General features: G+C 39.2%; 2 protein-coding genes across 5 annotated transcripts; both read left to right on the top strand.

Annotated features, from left to right (window-relative positions):
* The first annotated feature begins 8,683 nt into the window (after window positions 1-8,683).
* cbx3b (chromobox homolog 3b) lies at window positions 8,684-14,269 on the top strand. 4 transcript variants are annotated; one of them, XM_055048190.1, is made up of 5 exons: window positions 8,684-8,925; window positions 9,246-9,386; window positions 9,480-9,636; window positions 10,216-10,364; window positions 13,047-14,269. In XM_055048190.1, the coding sequence occupies exons 2-5, from the start codon at window positions 9,247-9,249 to the stop codon at window positions 13,165-13,167; spliced, it is 567 nt and encodes a 188-aa protein (XP_054904165.1). In that variant the 5' UTR covers window positions 8,684-8,925; window position 9,246; the 3' UTR covers window positions 13,168-14,269. The 4 variants fall into 4 exon arrangements, with proteins under 4 accessions (XP_054904165.1, XP_054904164.1, XP_054904166.1 ...); XM_055048189.1 differs by having other exon boundaries at window positions 8,685-8,940; XM_055048191.1 differs by lacking the exon at window positions 8,684-8,925 and adding an exon at window positions 8,965-9,173.
* A 1,007-nt stretch (window positions 14,270-15,276) lies between these two features.
* On the top strand, window positions 15,277-17,500 carry snx10b (sorting nexin 10b). Its single transcript, XM_055047842.1, has 5 exons — window positions 15,277-15,402; window positions 15,484-15,584; window positions 15,689-15,790; window positions 15,968-16,177; window positions 16,352-17,500. Exons 1-5 carry the CDS (start codon window positions 15,310-15,312, stop codon window positions 16,440-16,442), a joined length of 597 nt encoding a protein of 198 aa, XP_054903817.1. The 5' UTR covers window positions 15,277-15,309; the 3' UTR covers window positions 16,443-17,500.
* The last annotated feature ends 4,861 nt before the right edge of the window (window positions 17,501-22,361 follow it).

Here is a 22,361-nt window from a genome sequence, read left to right as displayed (position 1 = left end):
TGCAACATTAGCGCTACAAATGTGGGGATTAAATCTGCACACCGAAGGTATAAAGCCATATACCTTTTGCATTGGGTAGGTATTGAAAACCACAGTTTTTTGGGGGAAACTAACAAACCAAAAAAACCTCTATGTCTTTTGGTCTGAATACAAGTCCTCTTATGTGCTGTTGTAACTGTCCAGCACCTAACATCTCATAGTAAACACATGTCTTGGGATATTTTCTGTCCTGATATTTCTTTATTTTTGCTGTAATTATAGTTTCAAGACCTTTTGGAAATGACTGCCAGCTTTTGAAAAGTCACTAAAAGTTAATTATATTAAATGGAGAACATCTGTGAAAAGCAATTGTCAAGTGTTGCAACAAATGCATATTTGAATTAAAGTCTTGACTTTAACTGAACTCCTCAAAACACATAAAATTGTTTTGATCTGCTGTGTGTTTGGGGTCATCTTTCTATAAGATGAACCTCCCACCTAGAGTCAGGTTCTTTGCCATGACTAGCAGGCTTTTCCTAAAGGATGTGAAAGAAAATGATATTTGGTTTGCATTTAGCTCCATATATGGTGAAAATGTAATTCATTCTCATGGAATTCCTTGTCACTCTGATTGAATTTTAAATTTAGATTTCAAATTTCTACTGGCAAAAATCAATAAAACAACTTTCGCCTTTCACTTCGCAATGGGCCGGGTACGCAAACTCTAAATAAACTGCGCCTATCTCATGGTTGTCAGGTGACGGTTTCAAGAGTTATGAATACTTCTGTACGGTTCTGCATATCACTCTGCACAGAGAGATTGTGTAAACTAAAACACCTTGTGTGCAAGGAAAACTTTTTCTCGGTTGACCGGTCATTCAGACTCACAAAGAACTTAAGTTCAGTCCCAGCTTGTAGAAAAATGTTTTTACACTCACTTTTTTTTGCTGGCGGCTGAAGGCATTTATTCATCGCTCCTGGTTGAGGTGAAACATGAGATTTTGCAGTAAGAGTCCCGCAGCAGCAAAGGCCCGGCATTCTTATAAAATACGGGCATAAAGCATTGTTTATTATCATGTTTTTTTACGGTTGTCACAAAGCAAGCTGTGCATTGTTCCATTTAGTGCGGACATGCACTGGTGAAGTTGATGTTTTGACACAGCTGTCAAATCTGTCTGATTTTATTATTTATTTGAATTTAGGACAAAATCAAAAATCCCTTTCACACTCTTTTTAAGCTCCTTTTTTATATATATTTAGACTATATATGACCTGGTATGGCATAAATTTATGTTACTCTTTGACATCACAGCCATTGATTCAGCTAGACCTCAGAGACAGAGAGGCATAGGGTATGAAGGCCTTAGATGGGGGATGGTTGGAGGAACTCAAGACTTTGTGGCAGCATACCACTGCAGCAATCAAAAGCACTTAACCTCCTAAAAATGCTCCAGCAGTGGTTATTGTCAGCTCTGCACAAACAAAGGCGGGAGCCCTTGTGTCTCCACGCTAACAAGGTCCATCTAAAACCCGGAGGAGAAATCCAAGCAGGTCTGTGCATGTCACTCCATTTCCCTGCTGCTGAGAGCTTGTTTCCTGTGAGTCAGCCTCAAGATGGAGGCTTCACAGGAGGAATTTCACCACTTGTTCGCTTTCCGCTTTACTTCTGACGCCCAGCTGCAACCAATTTATTTTCAAGACTCACTGAGTAACAGTTTCCAGATTAACCCTATGACAGGGTTCAGATTAAAAAGGACATTTTGCTGGGGTTGAAGCCTAAATCGGCTTCATGTTTTGGCAGGCCCTGCCAGTTGTTTTAGCCACAGGAGCAATTTTGGTTTTCCAGCGCTTTACCCTCATTTGAATGAATCAAGTTGTGCAGATGATCTTTTAAATCGACAATTGGGTTGGTGCTCAGCGTAGACATGTAGGAGAGAATGCCATCCATTCAGTTTGTTGTGGCAGCAATTTAATTAAATCTGTTTGAAATATTTAAAAACCTTGTTCTTCTTTGATGTAACCAGAAATGTGCAAGGTGTTTGAATAATATGGACCTAACTGGATAGCGTGTTTATCTTCTAAGAATTAAAGACATTGAGAAACATATTGGAAATTAATTCTTTTCAAAAGTTCATCATCAGACACAGTCTAAAATTAGATGCATCAATGGACAGGCCAGTGTTTCTTGTTAAGCTGTCCTCCTAGTTTGTTCCGTTTTTATCTGTGTGAACTTTTACTGTGTTTGGCGTATTAGGGTCTAGCCCAAGATTTAATATTCCAGATGGTGGTCTGGGGGAAGAGATGGTAAATTCCAGCACCCTGAGCCTCCTTTCTTCTCTAGATGATACAACTACTGCAGGAACTTCTGCAGCTCTCATGATGTTTTTATTAACTGGGGAGGCTTTGCTACAAATCAAATTAAACCTTGGTTCTGAAGCTTTAAATAATCTACTTTTCTGCAGCCAGAAGTGAAGGAGTAGATTTTTTTTTTAGGGGTTTCGAATGTGAAATGGATGTAAAGCAGATGAAAAGTTGAGTGCTTACAGCTGTGTGTGGGGTGGAGTTAAAGGTCAGCAGACTAGATTCTGAGTCTGAAGAGCTTGATGAGAGAAAACACCCAGCAGCTCCACAGCAGAGACGTATCATGGCCAAATGCTTCATGCTGCTAAAATGAAAGGAAACATTCAGCTGCCGAGGTTGGATAAATTATCTTAAACATTTCAGCAACTTCTTTTTTTTGTTTTTTTTTTGCAGTCCCTGTACATAAATTTTAAAGTGTAAACAGTTTGAAGAAAATCACATTGCACATTGCAAACAAGATGGCGTTGTACTGTATATTGTGTTGTTTTTGTATGGAGATTCCTGAAAATGCTTTCAATGCTGACATTGTTTATGTCTGTTATAAGTTCAGTGCATTTAATTCGTTCACGTTTATGCATTGTGAAGAGGAATCTGTGTTTCTGTTTAATTTTCGTGAACAGTGATGGACAGCTGAGAATTGGAAACCCTAACATTTACAGAAGCCCGAATGGAAGGCTGTGAGTGATAATAAAATCAAAGTTCAGAAAGCACCAATCTCTACTATGTGACTTGTGGAGCGTAAACTATACACACTGCAGTGAGTTTACCTTAAAATAAACACAGAGACTTGTTGAGGCTAACTAGATGTCTTCCTTCAAATGTTTTTGCATGAACTTTTCCAGACAGGTTTTCACAACTTTTAAAATAAATGCACCTTAAATTAATGTGGTGATTAAAATTTTAAAAGAAGTATGTTTGTAGTTTTTGTCAAAAACTGCCAGGTGATTAAGATAGGCAAACTGAAAAATAAAAAGTATGATATATGCACTTGATCTTTTACTCAGAAAATCAAAATATTAGGGAAGAAAGTGAAGCAAACAGCTCAGAGAGGCATGTAGAAAATGAAAAGAACAAGTGGGAAAACGTTCAAAGGCAATATTCCTGTTTTAGTAAAGAGACTCCTCCCTGCACCCTGCGGGTAAAGGAGGGGTCACTTGTCACCACTGACCTGCCAGGCTGAAAGTTACTGCATGCAATGGGCTCCACAGTGAGCAGCTTGAAACTCCCAGCCTGAAATTAAACGGTTTTGTGTATACTGGGAAAAAACATTCCCAGGGCTCAGTTGATCTGAGCCCAGTAGCATTACTAATGCAACACTCATGACTCTTTGAGTATAACCAATATATTATGATTTGCTTGTGTTAAAGATTTGTGTGATAAACAGGTTTATTCTACTTTTCTATGCTACTTATCTGAAAAAGTACATTTCTCCCTGACATAGACATCAATATCTATGTCATTTACATGTAATATTTATATTCTGAATTTGCACAACTCCCCCAACTCTCCATACTTCAAGAACTTCTGATCCAATAATGTTACATGTTGACTGTTGTAATTAAGATGTTTCAAGCACAGACCTTCCTAACAAGCTATTGCCATGATGTAATGAAACTTTTGCAAAAGTTGAGACTCAGTTCAGCCTCCATCCACACAAGATCGTTTGTAGTAACATGATTTAGGGATTTTATTTTCCACATTTGTTTTTTCCAGCTATGCTTCTGCAGGCATTACTGTTCTAGACATTAGACATTTGTTACCACCTGAGATGGGTAAATTTGTAACTTGATTTGAAAGCTTAAATACTCCCTTATTGTTATCCTTAAATATTTAACATTTTTGCTTTAAATGTTATCAAGAATGCAACTTATAAAAAGTTTTTAAAGTATTTTTTGTACATTTCAGGTTTTCTCATTAATTTATATAAACAATTGACATATGCAGTTGACAAGTTTGAGAATTTTTCAATACTGTATCTTTGGCATCAGTATTTATTAGTCATACAAGCAACTTTAAACCCCAATAGTTTGCAACACCAATAAACATATCACCCACATCTGCTCCTACATTTTATGCATAAAGGGACCTTTCTCATAATCAGCAGTGATGAATCAATCCAGCTAAAACATAATATTTCAATGCTCAAACCTCTTCAGCCAGATATTTCTTTCAGGGTAGCTGGTTGTAAATTGAGAGCTGTGATGGACACTGAGGGGCCCTCCATGTGAAAAAGTATCCAGGGAGGCAAGAGAACAGAGACCTCCACTCAGACCATCTACAGACCCTCCCAGCATGATCCCACCATCTGGACTATTTTCAGTTGTGGCAGGCCGGCTCTCAAGACCGATAGAGGGGCGACATTCACAGAGGGTGAGAAGAATGCGCTTTTTTCTGGGAGGCAATGCTGTAGATTTTAAGGAATGATGACCTCCAGTTGTATATCTTTTCACTCTGTATGCTGGAATTTGTCATTTTGTTCAGCCACTGTATTTTAGTTTTAGTGTTAGGGTCAATCATGGGTTCTGCCTGCTTCTCAAAATGGCCCCCAAATCATTTCATTATAAATGTATTTTTCTTCCTTTCTTTCTTTTTTTTCAATTTTAGTCACAAAAGTGTATACATCATGAATTGTGTTAAAGATCATTTTACTTCCAACTTCAGAAGTCCGGATAAAAATAAAATATATTGGTTAAAGTAAAGTTAATGTGAAGACAGGGATGTTTTTCTTTTTGTCCCCAAAGCTGCTCCAACACAGGTTCTGTCTTTGGTACAGAGATCTTTGAATGATCTGTACTGTAGGACAGCAATAAAACTGGACAGAACCTTTTTGCTCTGTCATTCCCTTGCCTGTAGCAAGAGCTCAAGCCTATTAGTTGTTAGGTTTCCATCACAACTGTCTGAAAAGCCCTCAAGAGTAGATGGGGGGGCAGGGGTTAAAAGGGCAACAGTGGTTCACATGGCTGATGTCCAACACATGTCCTGATAGTTTCTAAAAGAACTCATTTACAAGTCTATAAAAGCAACATGTGGGGTAATATTTTGAATAAATAAAACAAAGAGGGGCATTTTTTAGTCTAATAAACATTTATATTTTAAAGTGACATTTAGCATGCAATATTTAAAAATTATATCATGTTCGAGATGCAACGTTTTAAACAAACTTGAGTTATTAGGCATTTAGTCTGCACAAACAATGATCTTACTCTGCTGGCAAAAGCAAAAAGTTTCTGTACAAAATATTTCTTTGAGTCTGTCCATTTGTATTTTTCTTGATTTCCTTTTTGTGCCATTTACTAGTCAAAATCCCACATATAATTTGGGAATGCAGCAAAAGTTTGAATATTGTAGGGAAAATGCTGTGTTGATTTGAAGCAGATTTTGCACCATCAAGGCAAATGTGAGCAGTTCATGAAGAGCAACAGAGCAAATATTAATTGTCCGATTTCATTAACAAAGATCTCCCATGTTAATTTTGAACCAAGTTTTTATCAAAGCCGTATGGTCGGATTAACGGCTCCCATAAATATTTTTATTTCAGTCCTAACAATGCTTCTAGCAGAATTGCTGCATCACTAACTACTGTCATCAGAAAAATATTGCCAGGCAGATGTTATGAGTTGCACCATACAGTGCAGACTTTATTATCATAATTATTCCAGGCTACACCAGAGAAATTACATTTAAAAAAAACCTCCTATTTCTCTGAGAGAAGTCAGCTATATATAAATTCAAAATTAAAGTAGCTGTGCCTGACTGGCCAAATTTAGTTTCTGTCAAAGGTGATGCTCATTTTTAAGAAAGACAAGCTTGAGTTGAAACCCTGTGGGATTAAAAATGGAAACATGAATATGAACATATTTGTACCTTAAAGTTTTAAAGACAACTTTCAACATAGTCATTGCTGTTTCAGTTCTGCAATATCACAGACAAACACTATAATGCAGTATAAGTTGTTTTGTTTTTTTTTGTGTTTTTTTTTTATTTTTTATAAAACATTTATATTGTAAAGTCCTTCAGTGGAAATCCATACTTCTAAAAATAATTTAATGGAAGTGAGTAGCTTGTGGCGCTGCTGAGGTGTAATGAAAGGTCAGGTTGTTTTGGGTCTTCCTATCGACAATATCTTATAGACTTTTTATGAGGTTCAGTTCAGGACCAATCTAGCACAGTGGCACGATGGCTGATTTACCTGCTGGAAAATGAAACCAGTATCCATCAGCAGAAGAGAGCATGATGTGCTCTAAAGCTTCCTGGTAGATGGCTACTTTTACTGTGGACTTCAGAAAACACAGTGGACCAACACCATAGCACAAAAAAAAACCCCATGAAAAACTCACATTGGACATCAAAAAACATGGATTCTGGTACCTTGATTTCAAAATGTTGAATTTACTTTCATCTGAAAACAGGAAATATCCAAGTAATGTTCTTGATAGTCACAAACTGCTGCCTTTTTCTTAAACAGCTTTTGTCTCCCTTATCCATTATTTCTTTTTAGTGTTTGAGGACCTTCAGTGCAAGAGAAAGTGAGATAAAATTGGGATAATTCTGGCAATTATATTATTGTTTTTGTCTGAGTCTTGCTTATATTTCACCTGAAAAATGGCCACAACATCAACACTGCAGTTAGTGTTGTGAGATAATGGGTCAGGAATGCAACAGATCTTTCATCATAGTTTTAAAAACACAGACCTCATGGGACAATGAGAAAAATTTCCTCTGAGATAATAAGATGCATGTTTGTAGCACAATAAATGCCGGAACAATGCTCAAACCCTCGTAACGCAGATATTAATCACAACCAAACAAAGAATATTTCCCACCATATTTCCCCTTCACGTGAGCTTTGTTCCCTACTCTACCAGATCTTTTAATAACGAGCTCCTTTCTCAGCAGCTTATGTATCTTGCACATTAATCTTTCACACTGGCATTGTCTTTGACGTTTCCATAAATTTTAAAGCCACTTTTAATCACATCTCCAGGGCCCAAAAGTTTTTCTCATTGAGAAACTGAACAATTCTCGCATACACGCAGCAGCATACAGATTGTTTTCGTGACGTTGCAGTGTTCCTGAGTAACTTCTCTCCTTGTTGAATAATTCTTCCTTCTGGATAAAATGGTATTGGCCTAACAAAGGAATGCAAATCCAAAGCATTCCTTTGTTAGGCCACCTTCAAAGACAAGTTGTTTGACTGCCAGGATCTCATGCATAAATCCAGACATATTGGAGGCAAAAAAAAAAGAGCATTTACAAAAAGGACCACAATTTCCAAACCAGTTAGGCAGCGCCCCCTGGTGATGTTTACAAAAAGTAATGTGTGAAATCGGACTGGGCATGGTGGGATTCTAATGAGGCTCATTTGACCAATTGGCAGTGCTGGCGTTTCTCATTGGATAAATTTGAGCTGCCAATCAAACCTTCTCCACACTTATTTTCTGGAGATCTCCGCAGTAGCGCTCTGGAGTGTGAGGGGAGCAGACCTCTTCACAGACAACCATATAAACTTAGAAACGTGGGCTTGTAAGTGCACGACAAAACAATAAAAAAATGTCGGACAAAATCTCAAGTTTATGGAATATTTAATTACAATGACTAAGAAATTGACTAAGTATTTACAAGCAAATTAAATCAAGTTAAATTATTCAGAGGTTTCATACATATGTGTGTGTATTATATACATACCTATTTAAATTAAATTGAAGGAGTAAACACTATTAATTCAATATATACTGTAATATAAATCGCAGTTTGTGTGCAATTTAATATAGGCGTAATTCTTATCTTATCTGCTTCATGTTTTTTCGGTTTAACATGATTTCCATATATATATATATATATATATATATATATATATATATATATATATATATATATATATATATATATATATATATATATATATTAACCTAAATTTTTATTCATTATTGACTGCATTTAGATATGCTGTGCATTGTTTGACCTCGTCTTATTTTAGCCCCACCTGAATTTCAAACTAACACCTGCGACAATCCAACCATCCATTTTCTGTACACCCTGGTCCCTGGCGGGTTCGGGAAGGGTGCTGGTGCCTATCTTCAGCGAACAACAATCTTAATAAATAAATACATAATAAATAAATAAATACATCAATAAATAAGAACAAGCAACAATCTGTGTTTACGTGTATGACGTGTATAAAGAGCTATCGGTCAGAAAACTGTCCCTTGCGGTACCCGACTGACACCCCTGGGTGGCAGGGCAGTTCCGCTCCGGCGGACTGGGAACTGAAGAGCAGGAGAAAGCGGACTGCTCTCCGATTGGTCGGCGGTGTGCGCGTCCCCGTCGTCTCCTCCCGGTTTCCCTGGCATGACCTTTTCCCTTGGCAACCACTTCCTCTGAGCATCAACGGCCATCTTTAATTGTAACTCATTCATGAAAAAGTTGTTATCGGGCGCACAGAAAAAAAAAAGGGAGCCAGCCGACCCCGTTTGCGCGCGAAGCGGCGTCGACGGCGCCTTCGTTTTGCGTGCAGTTCGCCGCGACTCGCACAAAGCAGAAAGCAGAAGCCAAGCAGCACCGCGGAAGACTGTCCGCAGAGAATAAGTAAACACCGAGAGCGTACGTCCGCGTTCCTCATTGTGTTATGTGGCCCATCGCTCCTTGAGCCCGCTGTCCGAGAAACAGACTCATAATTAAAGTATTGGCGTGAATATGTGGACGCCGACATGTTGTGCGTCGAAGTGACGTGAGAGTACTGAAACAGCAGGTGGAGCGACGGCGCGCTCAAATAATCTTTGTCAAAAGGACGCCGCATGCTGATCTCTGCCATGTTTTTATGCAAATCTCAAAGGGTCTGTCGCGCTGATATGAACTACTTTACTATATATATATGTATGTATACATATGTTTCCTGAATTGTGCAGGATGAGAAAGAAGCAGACTGCCAAACAGAGGAAGACCGAGGAGACGGCAGAAGTCCAGGAGTTCGTGGTGGAGAAAATAATCCGGCGGAGGATCTTCAATGGCAGGGTGGAGTACTTCCTGAAGTGGAAAGGCTTCACCGAGTGAGTGAGACGCCGCAGAACCTGTCAGTGAGTGTCCGGTGTTTGTGCACATGAACGCGAAACGCACTCCCTCCTCCTGCGTGTAACCAACAGTGCAGAAAACACGTGGGAGCCTGAGGACAACTTGGACTGTCCCGGCCTCATTGAGGAGTTTCTGAGAGACGCTCGTCTGTCTGGGGAGGTTGGAGAGGAGCAAAGTGAGCAGGAGTTCATTCCCAAAGAAGAAATGGCGAAGCAGGAGACGGAAATAGTGAGTTGAAATGTTAAAGTTTCCATGTTAAGTTCCTCAATGCGAGTATGGAAAAACAGCACTGCGTCAGTATTTTATATTTTAAGCAGTTTAAATTCGAAGACAATTGAGGAAGAAGGGTTCTGATCAGCTGACCAGTCTGGCAGATATTGTTCCTACTGCAGCAAAACTAAAACACGTGTGAAGGTTTTGGAACAGACAGAAAGTGAAAGTGGGTCAGATAAACAGCTGGCTTGATGTAATGTATAGGTTATAACATGAGTATTCTGGAAAATTATGCAATTTTATGTAAAATAATAATAAAGAAAATCCAAGTAGAGATAAGAAAATAAGAGAAAGCTATAATCAAGCCCAAACTATTCCTGTGTCATTGTCTAAATGTCACCCATCCATCAATTTCACAATCTATTTATCAATTTGTCTTCTTTGGCTTGAAGGTACATAATGAATTTCACCCATTATATTAATGGGTGAATTTTTATTTCACCCATTATATCAATGGGTGAAATTCACATAATGGGTGAAACCCAGAAGATGGCAACTCCTCTTCCATCATTGTCTTTGTTATTCCCTCTCTAGTCCCATGTGACGCCTCAGGAGGAGAGCAGCAGCGTCCTGAAGCCAGATGATGAATCCGACGCCCCCACTGACCTCAGCACTTACCTCGAACCTGAATGCATCATCGGCTCCACCGACCGAAAAGGAGAGCTCATGTTCTTAGTCAAATGGTAAATTCTCAGCTTCCTCTTTTCAATGTCAAACTTGTTTTCATTTTCTGTCATCTAAAAGTGCAGTACAGACTTTGAGGCTGGTGGAAAATTACAAACACAATAGAAGCGGCAGTCTGGGACAATGAGGGAAATTATGATTTTTGCTTTCGAGGTTGCAATGGAAATGTGAAAGAGCACAAGGCATTACATGTAGACATGTGGAGGGAAGCAAAGGAGGGGAAATGTGTGCAAATAGCAGGTAATAGGGTTAATAACAGAGGTCTAAAACTCCATTCATCAAGAAGCTGTTGCAATACTATATTTTATGGCTGGGCAATATATTTTGCAGTAGACGCGTGATCAATAGAAAATACATCTGTTCATGTCAGTGAACTCCAATCTAGACTTGCCAATGTTCTGGGGGATGTTGGCAGAGGGAAGGCTTTAGCTGCTCAGCCTGTCACAACCCGGCGAAGCAAAGTGGACGGCATCAACTATCTCACTCAATGTTTACATAGCAACGACGTGTTGACTAAATCGCTCTGCAGCAGATTCAGGTTTCGCCACCGTTCCTCATAACTGCTTACAAATATTTTTATGAAACGGTGTGGAGTGAAAGGGATAAATGAGTACAGCCGCTCGGGAGGAAACTATGGATAAAGCAAGTATGATGACGTCATCAGTTTGGCAGTATTTCAGATATTTGAAAGAAAAAAAAATTATCGAAATCAACTTTTATGAAACAGTTATATCATGACATGTTTTTCAGCCTTATCGTCTGGCACTACCGTATTTAAATCTGCTTTAGCTCAGTTAAACTCAAATACATTGGACTGCAGATGTGATACTTGTGGCATTGTGGTGAGATGGCTAAGAAAGCAAGGGGTGGGGACCATTATTAGAACTAAAGCCACAGCGGAGTCACACTTCAATCATGCACAATGTTTTTTTTTCTTTCTTTTCTTTTATTATTTGCCACAATTCAGTGAATGTTAATGGAGGCAGTATTCTGGTCTTAATCGCTTGTGAAAGAGGCTTTAGGGTCCTACAGCTGGAATCACCTCGAAACTTTGAAAAGTACTTCTGACCACAGCAGATGGGATTTGTTGTTTTTTTATTTTACTGGACTGTTCCACACAGTTAACTTCCTATATTGTGTGACTGTAAAGTCAGTTATACGTCATCATTACTTCCTCATGTTCATTCCCCTTTTTGAGGCTGGAGGTGTTCAGCCCTGGATGACATGGTATAATTTCAGTGAGCAACAAGTACGATAGATAAAAGTGCTGGAAAGTGTAACTTCTTTCACTCTTGTCGCTCTGTCTGCAGTCCATCTGCCAGTATGACCCGATTGTTGATGTCCTGATTGTAAACATCAGAATCTATTCCTTCAGCGTTTTTATGTGAGCCTGCTGACCAGTTTTGAACTTTAAATGGAGGTGAAATGCAAATGTACATCTCAGTCGGTGCATTTGGACAAATTTGACCCAGTTGATGGCACTTTGACACCAGCTGTTTGGATCTGAGAGATTTACTGATTTTCACAGATTGTTTCTCATGTCTGCCCATGAGGACAGAAAACATTTTCGCTTTACCCAATCCAACCGAAGCAAATAGTTGAAAAGCAAAAACATTGTGCAAGATCGGGGTTGGTTTTAAAACACTCAGCAGCCAGAGCAAGTTGTTTGTATTTTGTTGAGGTGATTTTGATATATATTTTTTTATGTTGAGACACTTTTTGCGTGAGAAATTATACGATTCTGAAATGGAAACTTTATATTAAAACATCTTTTTCCACTTCACACTTACTTGAGGCGGGTTTGCACATATGAAAAACATTAGAATTTAGCCCACAAGTCCATTGGTTCAATTTGAGCTCGCTAGAGGGAACTTAAAGAGGAGAAAGGGGAAAAAAGTTCAAAAGCTGACACATGTCCAAACATCGACTTTTGGTATGTATTCAAAAGTTTTCCACATTAGGGTTTGGATTTCTTTAAAAAGATCTGGTTAAAGCACCATTAGCTCTAAAGTCAGACTCTAAAATCCTTCAAACATTCCATTTCAACCAGCTTGACACTTCATTTCTTAGAGGTCCATCACGACTTTCCAGTGCAGTAAACTGAGGAGGGAGTGTTTGCACAGAACTATTTACAGATGTCACCAGAGATCTTTTAAAGGGCATATCTGTGGGCCTCTTTAGGATTTGGTTTGAACCCCACTAATTAAACAAATCACTTAATAATAAAGCTAATACCTAATACAAAAAGTACCTGTAACTTAGGTCAAGAGTTTCTGTTGTTCTTGACTTGGGTCGCCAAGATAACTATTTGTAAGGTCCAAATTTCCTTACTGATAGCAAAGTTACTTTTAGAAGTACAGGAAATATGTGGACTTTGAAAAATCATTCACATTTCTGTGTTGAGAAATCCAGTTAAAATGCAGTTTAAAAAAAAAGAAAGGGAAACCATCTTTCTCAACAATGTTGAAGATGTCTTATTGTAATCCAGTAGGCTGGTTTTTTTTAGGCTTTCTTAATTTTTAGAAAGCCTAAAAAATAAGAAAGCCTTATTTTCTTTAAAGAAATGTATATATAAGAATACCAGTAACACCAACAAAACTTGCTGCAGCTTGACTGGGTGGATTTTTGTTGAAGTAAAAGGCAGTATCAGCATTTTCACTGTCCTGCGCTTCTCCTCACAGGAAGAACTCCGACGAGGTCGCCCTGATGTCGGCTCACGAAGCAAGTGCCAGATGTCCCCAGGTGGTCATTGACTTCTACGAGCAGAAGCTGACCTGGCACTGTGGCGAGGGCGAGCAGTAAATATAAAAATAAACAAATAAAATCTGTGCTGAGGACTGTTGGAAAAGCAGCTGCACTCCATCTAAAGATTAGTTTCTCCTCCATCGAGCGTCCTCCATCAGCTGGCACTAAAGGCACGCGGCATGAAATCACGTCCCTCTGCAGGTGGAGGTTCCTACTCTGGCAGCTGTGAGATTCTCAGCGGGGAACGAAGGTTTAAAGCACTGCCAGCTCTGTGGTGCTCAGTGAGGTTACTTTACCTCTGCGGACACCAAAATGGATACTAAAGCTAACTTTAGTTCAGAACAGCTGATTTTTATTTTAATTTTGACTAACCTATTGCTGCATTCCTTTTCTGTGATTATGTAGCAGACTCGGTCACTGTGGTTGTGCTTTGTTTTTAGACACTGTTTGTTTTTTTGTCATTTTCTGTATTAAAGCATTATGTACCTTGAAGTTTAACGTTAGCAGAGTGAGCTAACTGCAGGTCAGTGCACATTTCCCACATGTGTAAAGATTAACCATGTTTTTTTGGGGTTAGGGAGTGTCAATACGTGTGGTGTGAATTAACAAAAATAAGTCATTTTGTCTGTACGACCCTTTTTAAATGTTAAAACAAATGTTTCATATTTTCCAATTCAGCAATCTGCACCCTGTGTGTTGCAGGCCATTTTGTCTTGATTTGGTTCAAATTTTCCGTGATTTAGGTGTAGAAGCATTCTGTTTGCCAGTTGATCAGAAGTGCGTAGCAACATGTGGGAGAGGGGCAGCAGTGAAAAAACTACTGCAATTTATAATTATGCTTATTTGGTTCTTTCATCTAACGTGACATCCTGGTAGAATTAAGTTTCTGAATAAGTTGAGTTTGATTCCTTTTAACATTTACCCTGTGAGCACCAGTTATTAAATGTAGCACTTTAGTTAAGAGACTGTACATTTACAGAGCTGAGTCACTGCTGGAATGACTCGGCTGTTTGTCGTAGAAACTGTTCTGATGGCACTGATGTGACCTTACATATCTCCCATGACTGTTATGGGACACCCAGCTGAACCTTAAACACCTTCTGCTGTAACTTGTTGACCTTAATCTGTGAAGTCTGCAAATAAACAAAACTTTTTGTAACTCTGTCACTTATTGAAGCGCCTTCATCGCCCCAGCGTCGGCTTTACACGTTTCCTGACTCACTGCTTGGTTCATAGAGCCTTTTTTCAATGCTAATCTTGTCCTCTATATGAAAGTAGAAAAAAGAAAACCATCATGCCCTGGTGGCAGTTTTTCTCAAGCTATATTGGGGACCCAAACTAGAGGATGTGAGATCAAAATCGATCTACATGTATAAAACCATGTGCTAGCACATCATCCACAAAGTGAAACATAGTAGCAGCAGAATCATCAGCAGATGGAGCTGGTCAGAAAACGGAGGGCTCCTCTGGAAGAAAACCTGTCAGAAACTAAGGAGTGACTCTCCTCCATCCAGCAGGAGAATAACCTCTAAACTCAGCCTGAGGTACAATTGAATTACTTAGATCAAGGCATATTTATGTGTTGGAATGGTGCTGCCAAGGTTTCTATTGCTCCAGCAAAACACCGCTTATTGTTGTTCCGGTATATAAAATCCCATCAAAATGCACTAAACTTTATGGTTTTTATGTGACAAAATGTGGAAAGGTCAAACGACTGCTTTTGGAAACCCCCAAAAGAGGCTGTGTGTACAAAACTCTTTTATAGATTTTACTTGACAGTTCAGGGAACGGCTTCTGTTTGTCTCATGACTAGAATTGGAAACCTTTGCTCCTCGGCAGTAAAAGTGGAAATCAAGGCACAAGCACAACGCTGTGCACAGCACTATCAGTCAGCGAGAAGCTTACTGACTTTGAGCTCTGTTTATGTTTCGTATTATGGGAGAAGAAACTGAAAGTACTGAGAATCCAGTAGGTTTTCTTTGAAATGTGATTTGATTTTTAAAAAATGCTTCACGTCTGCCAATGAGCAGACAGAAAAGACAAAACTGGATTTAGAATACATGGGAATTTCCTCTCCTCCTCTTTTTTTTTTCTTTTAGTGCTTGTCATTCCACTTCCTCTGTCTACTCATAAAACCCTTCCTGTTTTTTTCACAACACGGTTCATTCAGTTGAGCTCAGGATCTCTCCTGCCGACTCCATGCAGCAAGTCATCAGTGTCTGGGTGCGAGACCCGCGGATACAAAAGAATGACTTCTGGCATGCCTACATGGACTATGAGATTTGTTTACATGTAAATACAGCCGTCAAGAAGATAGTTTCGCTCTTGTTGTTTCCTTGTTCTAACTATGTTCCTGCTGTGTCCTGTTTTCAGACCAACAGTGTGTTCTTCACCAAGAAGACTTCCAGAGTGAGAAGGAGATTCAGTGAGTTTGTGTGGCTTAGACAGAAACTACAGGAAAATTCTCTCCTACTGTGAGTAAATATGCCATTTAATAAATCTGAGGAAGACAAAGGTTTCTATTTTCATGCTAAACTTGACGTCCTAAATGGTTCTCCTTTTCCTGGATGTTTTGTAGCATACAGCTACCACGGCTTCCACCCAAAAACCCCTTCTTCAGTCTGAACAACGCCCAGCAGGTTGCAGATCGGATGAAAGGACTCCAGACGTTTTTGGAAAAGTAAGAACGACCTCACATCGCAGTACATTTATAATTTGGAGACATCACTTCACTCAACCCAACTGGTGTGCACTGGTTTCCACCAGTTCCAGACCACAGGACATTTTCACATCCCCAGACGGCACGGTATGCCACACACACACAGATCCTTATTTGTTTATTTCCTTCATTTCTCAGAATCCTCCAGAGCAATCTGGTGTTATCCGACAGCTGCCTGCACCTTTTCCTTCAGTCCCAGCTGAGCATTTCCAAAATGGAGGCCTGCGTTGCCGGAAAGACCAGCTTCACCGTGGCCCAGGCTGTACAGAGCTGCGGCCTGAGGAGATTTCACTCAGAAGAGGACCTGCAGAGGGACCTCAGCGTGTCCTGTGACTCTGACTCAGATAGGTAATGAAACGCTGTATTTTCCACTGCCTCATCGGGAAAGTCCAGACGGAAACACTGCTCTTACAAGAACTGATGTTAACACAAACTCGTTTGGCAATGATTGATACTAAACAAGTCAGGGCACATTACCTGATTAACCGGTTGTAAACGTTGCTGTTTGTTGTGTTTTTGCAGCTCAGAGTGCAGAGATTCAAGACACAAGACAAAAGAGTTGACATTAAACAAGTCAAGGAGTGCAGACACCCTTGATCTGAGGGGAACCTGAAGAGAGGAGACGTTCAGCTGCTCGCCTGGTTCTGGATGACAACTGAAAACTACTTAATGAAAGTTCAAGTCTATTTACTTGATTCATGTTCATCTTTCTAGATGTGAAATGACCTTAACAAATGCAACTTGTTACCTTTCCCTGCAACCATTTTCACATTTGTGTAATTTGCATTCTCCTAATTGGAAAGCCGGTTTCACAAAATCAGTAATTATTTTTAGTTCAGCTTCCATTTGTGTGCTGTGTGAACATGGCTTGGAAACGTATTCACACCACTAGAACTGTGTCTTATACTGCTCTTATATTATAATATCAGACATGACAACTGTTATGTTGCAAACCGACAAAAAGTCACACAGCTTCTTAACATTTTTTATAAATAGAAATGTGAGGTGAGTGAAGCGTGTGCTAGGGTTTCCTGATACCCTTAGGTTGTTGTTTACTGCAAGATGAGGTCAGAAAACACATACAAAACAAAATGCCTGACGGAAAAAAGCAAACAAACACTGGATGTAACAATTAACATGGTCAGAGTTGAATGGAGAGACGAATGGCGCTAAATTCACAATAATACTGGATGGAAAACCAGTGGAGGCTTGAGACTGATGCAGAGGTTCACCTTACAGCTGGTCAACAACCACAAACATACCGTACACCCACAGCATGCTCATGTGGTAAAATGGAATCTGCTGCAGAATTTGACAAAGTAATGTTCATGGACAACTTGACTTTACTTAGCTATTTTGGGAAGAAAAATGGGTAAAAGTATCAATTTGTTAATGTGCAAAGCTCACTTTTCAGATTCCTATTTCTGAAACAACTTATTTTACTTTTATGTGTCAACTAGATGACTTAAAGGTTTACTCGGGGGCATGAATGCTTTTGTAAAATTGTCCATAATGTTTTGTTGTACTGTGATATTGTGCTGTGTGCGTGGCAGAAAATGTGTAATAATGTTGCGCCTGTGGGTGGCAGTGTTGTCACAGTTTGTACATTTATCTTTCGGAAACATGTGCTGTAACTGTGTGTTGTAGCTTCATAAATTAATTTTGACAGAAGCATGACAGAGTTTGCTCATTCGTACCATGAAAATGTCCCAATAGCAGGATAATATGTCAAGCAGTCATAGCCTGATGTCACTGTACGGCTCTCAAGTGTGGGAAGCTTGTCATCTGGTGGCCACTGCAGTGTTTAGCAGGATGACATGTTTAATAAGGTCTCAGCAGAGTTTCAGCACACAAACTCCTCCCCACCCCTCTGTCAGGTGTGTGATGGGCAGGAGGTCCTCTGGACTCCCACTGGACACTCCTGTCACTCCTGTCTGTGAAGGCCACCAGTGAGACAGGAAACATTGCTCTCTGCTGAGCAAATGCCAGCTGTGCTGACAGGCCGCTCCTTTAATCTGTCTGCCTTGCTTTGTGTTAGTTTGAGGCAGTTCCTTGCAGCTGTTTCTGCGACTGTGTGTGTTAGGATTTTTCTGTGTTATCATTCTTACGTTCAACATTTATTATCATTATTATTATATTTTAGATCATTAACCCAGAATTATATGGTGATTTTTAATTTAAAGTATTCTCTTCCTCTGCTGAAATGTATAAACTGACTTTGAGGCCTTTTCTTCTTCCTGTGTTTCCATGTGAAACAGTTAACGGTGTTTCTCAGACCTTATCAACCGGAATACTCCCTACTTTGGAGGCCGCCTGTGACTGTCTCTGCTGTTTTTCTTTACTGCCCTCCCTTATCTTTTAATAGAAGAGAAAGCTCTAACAAAGGGTCTTCAGAGCGCTCAGTGAACGGCTTGGAGGAGCAGTTTGCTGAGTTTTCTCCTTTTGCAAAAGCTTTTATAAAATTCACTTGCGTTGTCTGTTTGTTCTTTTCTGTAGATTCATACATTAGTGTGTGTCTCCTTGTATTTGAGGCATTGTAAGGACTATTTTCCTAACATATGTACCATTTTTTGTGGCTCAGAGCTTGAGGCCCACAAGAAGAAGTATTGCTTTGGGGGTTTTAGATCAGGTATTAGGTATGTTCTGGTAATGGTTAGATTAGGCCATAGATTAGCTGTTTCTCTGTGCAGCAGCTGAGGAGTTCATTATAAATTCGGAACCTGCTTGTATTAGGAAGAAGAGATGCAGGTGGCCTTTCTTTTCTGACCATATCTTGACATATATGTGTGCATATGTTACTATACAGTACATATTGTTTTAAAAAAATAAGGCCAATGTTTGAGTTTGTGCTGAAGACGGTTCTTTTGTCTGATTATTTATAAACAGCTCAGCTGCTGTTTTTGAGATCATTGTTTCTAAAGCTAAAATTGAACTAGCGTACAATGTTACATACAGAAACTAAAATATTAGACCTTCAACTGGGAATCTTGACAAAAAGGTTAGGTAAGACACTGATTCGTTATTCCAATTCCATTATTCTCCAGTTTAGCAGAAGTGAAAAAGAACAAAAGAACTGTCCTCTACTTGTTCTTTTCAAGATGTTGCAATAAGTGAAGTTTTTTCCCCCATTGAAACTTAAACATCCGTCACTGGAATTTTTTTTAGCAAACTATTGTTTTAAGATTCAGTGTCTTTTAACCTCCTCTAACAACCGATCATCAATGACTCTAAAGAAAACATGCAACACTTAAAAGACACCATCCGTCACTTCCCTCCTCATTCTGTGTCTGAGCAGAGCTGTGGTTGGAGTCGGCGACTTTCTCCCGGACAAGACAGCACAGAGACACACACAACTCAAACATCTCAGGTAAATTCACAGATTCAAGGATTTAAGGAATTCAGATGAACGTTTATTGGCCAATTCACCCAGCTGCCATGTTTTTGGATTCAGAGAGGAAGTCATGTATCTGAAGGGGACACACAAATGCAATATTACACCATACAATCTCCACAATAAGAGGGACCAGCCAGGATTTCAACCCTTGAAACAGCACCACCCTATTGTCCCTCATATCTGCGTACACTTCTTCTCGAAGACAGATTTTAAATGGATGTGGAAATATATTTGTCCCGCTTGCAAAATAAAGAATTAACTAAGATTAAGAATATTTTTTGGTTAAAATTTAGCAGCCAGTTTCTCTACCGACCTTTAAATTGAAACATTTCAGGATTTAAACTGTTGGGTTTCATTCAGCCTGATGGGGAATATTGAATCTATTTTTAATGGTCTGTGACTCTGGTATACTGGCCATTAACTTCAGGCTACTGTAATCTGTCAGCAAAGCTCTTCTGCCATAAAACCAGTAACTACTAAAAACAGTTTGGTCAGCTGCTATACAAACAACGCCGTGACATTCATTGTGTTAGCCTCTGGAGAGGTTCAAAAGACCTGAAAACATAGTGATTCAGTAAAATCATCAGAAAAATTTTTTCTATAAAAACAACAAATGCTTTGTTTCTATTTTAGTTTGAAATGAATGACTATAGCTTAACAGTAAATAGTAAAAGATTGGACAGAGGGATGAGCTTTTTTCTCTGGGAGACGTGTCTGCCTCATGCCACAACACCATATGTCTTACCTTGCTGTATTTCTTTTCTACAGACAACAAATAAAAGTCCATCTTTACGTTGGACAGAGTCAGATACGTAACAACATAAAATCCCAATAAAGTTTTCTGTAGGAAGCTGAAAAACCAACGGGTGTACTGAGGCAGATATGCTCCAGTGGAGGCAAATTACAGATAAATCAGCGGCTGCTCATGCATTTTAAGTGCTGCATTATGCGGAATCCATTAGTAGCAATAGCAGCTCAGCACAATTTAAGATATTAAATCTCTTTGACTGCAATTCTGCGGAACCCAGATGGGTCGATACCAGACAAAACTGAGCTGCACCGGCAACAGAGACAGCACAGATGAAGAGATAATTTAATAAGAATCTACCAAAAGTATTTGTATGATAATGGGACAGTGAGACACATTATACAGCATTGCAACCACTGAAAAAAATGCACAGAAATACACAAGATATTTCATTTCATACAAATATGAAATCTCCAGTTTGTAACTCTGTAAAAAAAAGAAAACTAATAAATAAATATATATGTGTATGTTTGAAAGCCAGTGCTACCTTAATACAGAAAATTAAATACATTTAAAAAAGAAAAAAAAGCTTCCTTTACAGCAATTATTTTTTCTTTGTCTCTGAGACGCCACAGATGGAAATGAGCTGACATAAAATGACATCAGTCATTCATCAAACCTAGCAGCCATACCTTTCCTCAGTTTTTGCGCAGCTGTAGCTGCTGGTCTCCCTCCCTGTAGCTGCTGGTCTCCCTCCCTGTGCCATTATCTTGTGTGTGCTGCGGATGGTAGCAATCATTTGGAAGGAGTGTGATCACTAAACCAAGGAGAGCAACAGCTTCTCATCTCCTTCAGATGGAGCAGATCAGAGCATCTCTGAGCCTGAGGGAAAAGGCTGAGATTACAGTTTGTAATTTACTGATATAATATAGTATGGAACTACACTTTCTTTGAAAGTGGTACTTTAAAGTAGATAGAGGAGGAGGCAGGGCCATGTGTTAAGAAAAGAAACATGTCTGAATTATACTGTCTCTTCATCAACTCTATGCTAAAATGTTTTCATATAAGTATCTTGCAGAATTGTTTGCACTCCTCAAACCTTTTCACATTTTGTCACAGTATTACCACTTGAAATAGACCACCAGCACATGGCATCTTGCAGTTGTGAACTAAATGAAAAATAGCACGTTTTGGGATTTTATTTTCCAAAACATCCTGAATTCATTCCATCCGCGTCAACACTTTGTCTAACTTCCTTGTGCTGCACATCTTTGCATCAGCTTTTCACATCCAAAGATGGATTTTTTCCCCCCAATTGTTCTTTGCAGATTAGCTGGAATCTATAAGCAATCAGGTGATCTCTGATGGTAATTGATTGAAGTCGATCTGATTTTGGACCATTGGAGTAGATATTAGAGCATGTGTCCACATTTCACAAGACCCACACTGATTTGATTTCATAATATATGCGGCATATCAAAAAACAAACAAAAGAAAAAAATTGACACACACATATATATAGACATATATACTCCCTCCTCATCAGTGCATGAATTTTTCTCTTGGCTCTGGGGAACGTCACCCTCTGCATGTCACAGGATCAAGTCCCTCTGGACTCCCGTCTTGTTAGGGAAGAACAATGTATAGAAGGGGAGCCCTCTGGTCAGACAGGGAATGGAGACAGTGCCAGCGATGGCACTGTGAAGATGACAGAGGAGCTGAAGAAACAAAGGAATGAAGTGGAGGCGTTGAGGGCACCATCTCCGGGGGCTTCGAAGCTTTGCTGCCAGCATGTGTAAATCAGCAAGCAGCTCACGGCTGCAATGAGGTAGAAAATAAAAAACACATAAAAATGTCTGCGTGAATAGGATGGCGAGGAATTGTTTATGATGAGCTGTAGATCCAGTGACCGGCTTGGATCGTGTTTCATAGACAGTCCATCATCTTGGTGTCTGCATATTGACACACGCATGTCTGATGTGCAGACCAAATATTATCATTTTGAGTCAGGACATGGATATGGGATTCTTCAGACCTGCATATGTATGTTCAAACAACTCAATTTAATTTACAGGGGATCAAAACACATGGATGTACAGATTTCTGTTCCTCAAAAAACATTTGTGCATCCTAGTGTTTTCAGGAAAAAAAACATTTTTGTTCAAATTTTAATTGTCATCAAGCTTGCAAAACAGAAAATGCCAAGTGTTAGAGAGATGTGTCTATTTTTGTTAATTTTCTACTTGGACAATGTTGCTCTATGTGTTAAAAAAAAAAGCAAGAAATCCAAAAATACTTGAAGATGTTTTTGTGACATTTTAGATAAAAGTTGTTTGACACCAGAAGAATTATCTTGAAGTTAGTGTCTCACCCCAAAAAAGCAGCAACTT

The sequence above is a fragment of the Poeciliopsis prolifica genome, unplaced genomic scaffold (genome assembly GCF_027474105.1).
Source record: "Poeciliopsis prolifica strain line A6 unplaced genomic scaffold, Auburn_PproV2 SCAFFOLD026, whole genome shotgun sequence".
Lineage (NCBI taxonomy): Eukaryota > Metazoa > Chordata > Actinopteri > Cyprinodontiformes > Poeciliidae > Poeciliopsis > Poeciliopsis prolifica.
The sequence above is the reverse complement of the archived record's forward strand: the minus strand, read 5'-3'. Positions and strand labels throughout refer to the sequence as shown.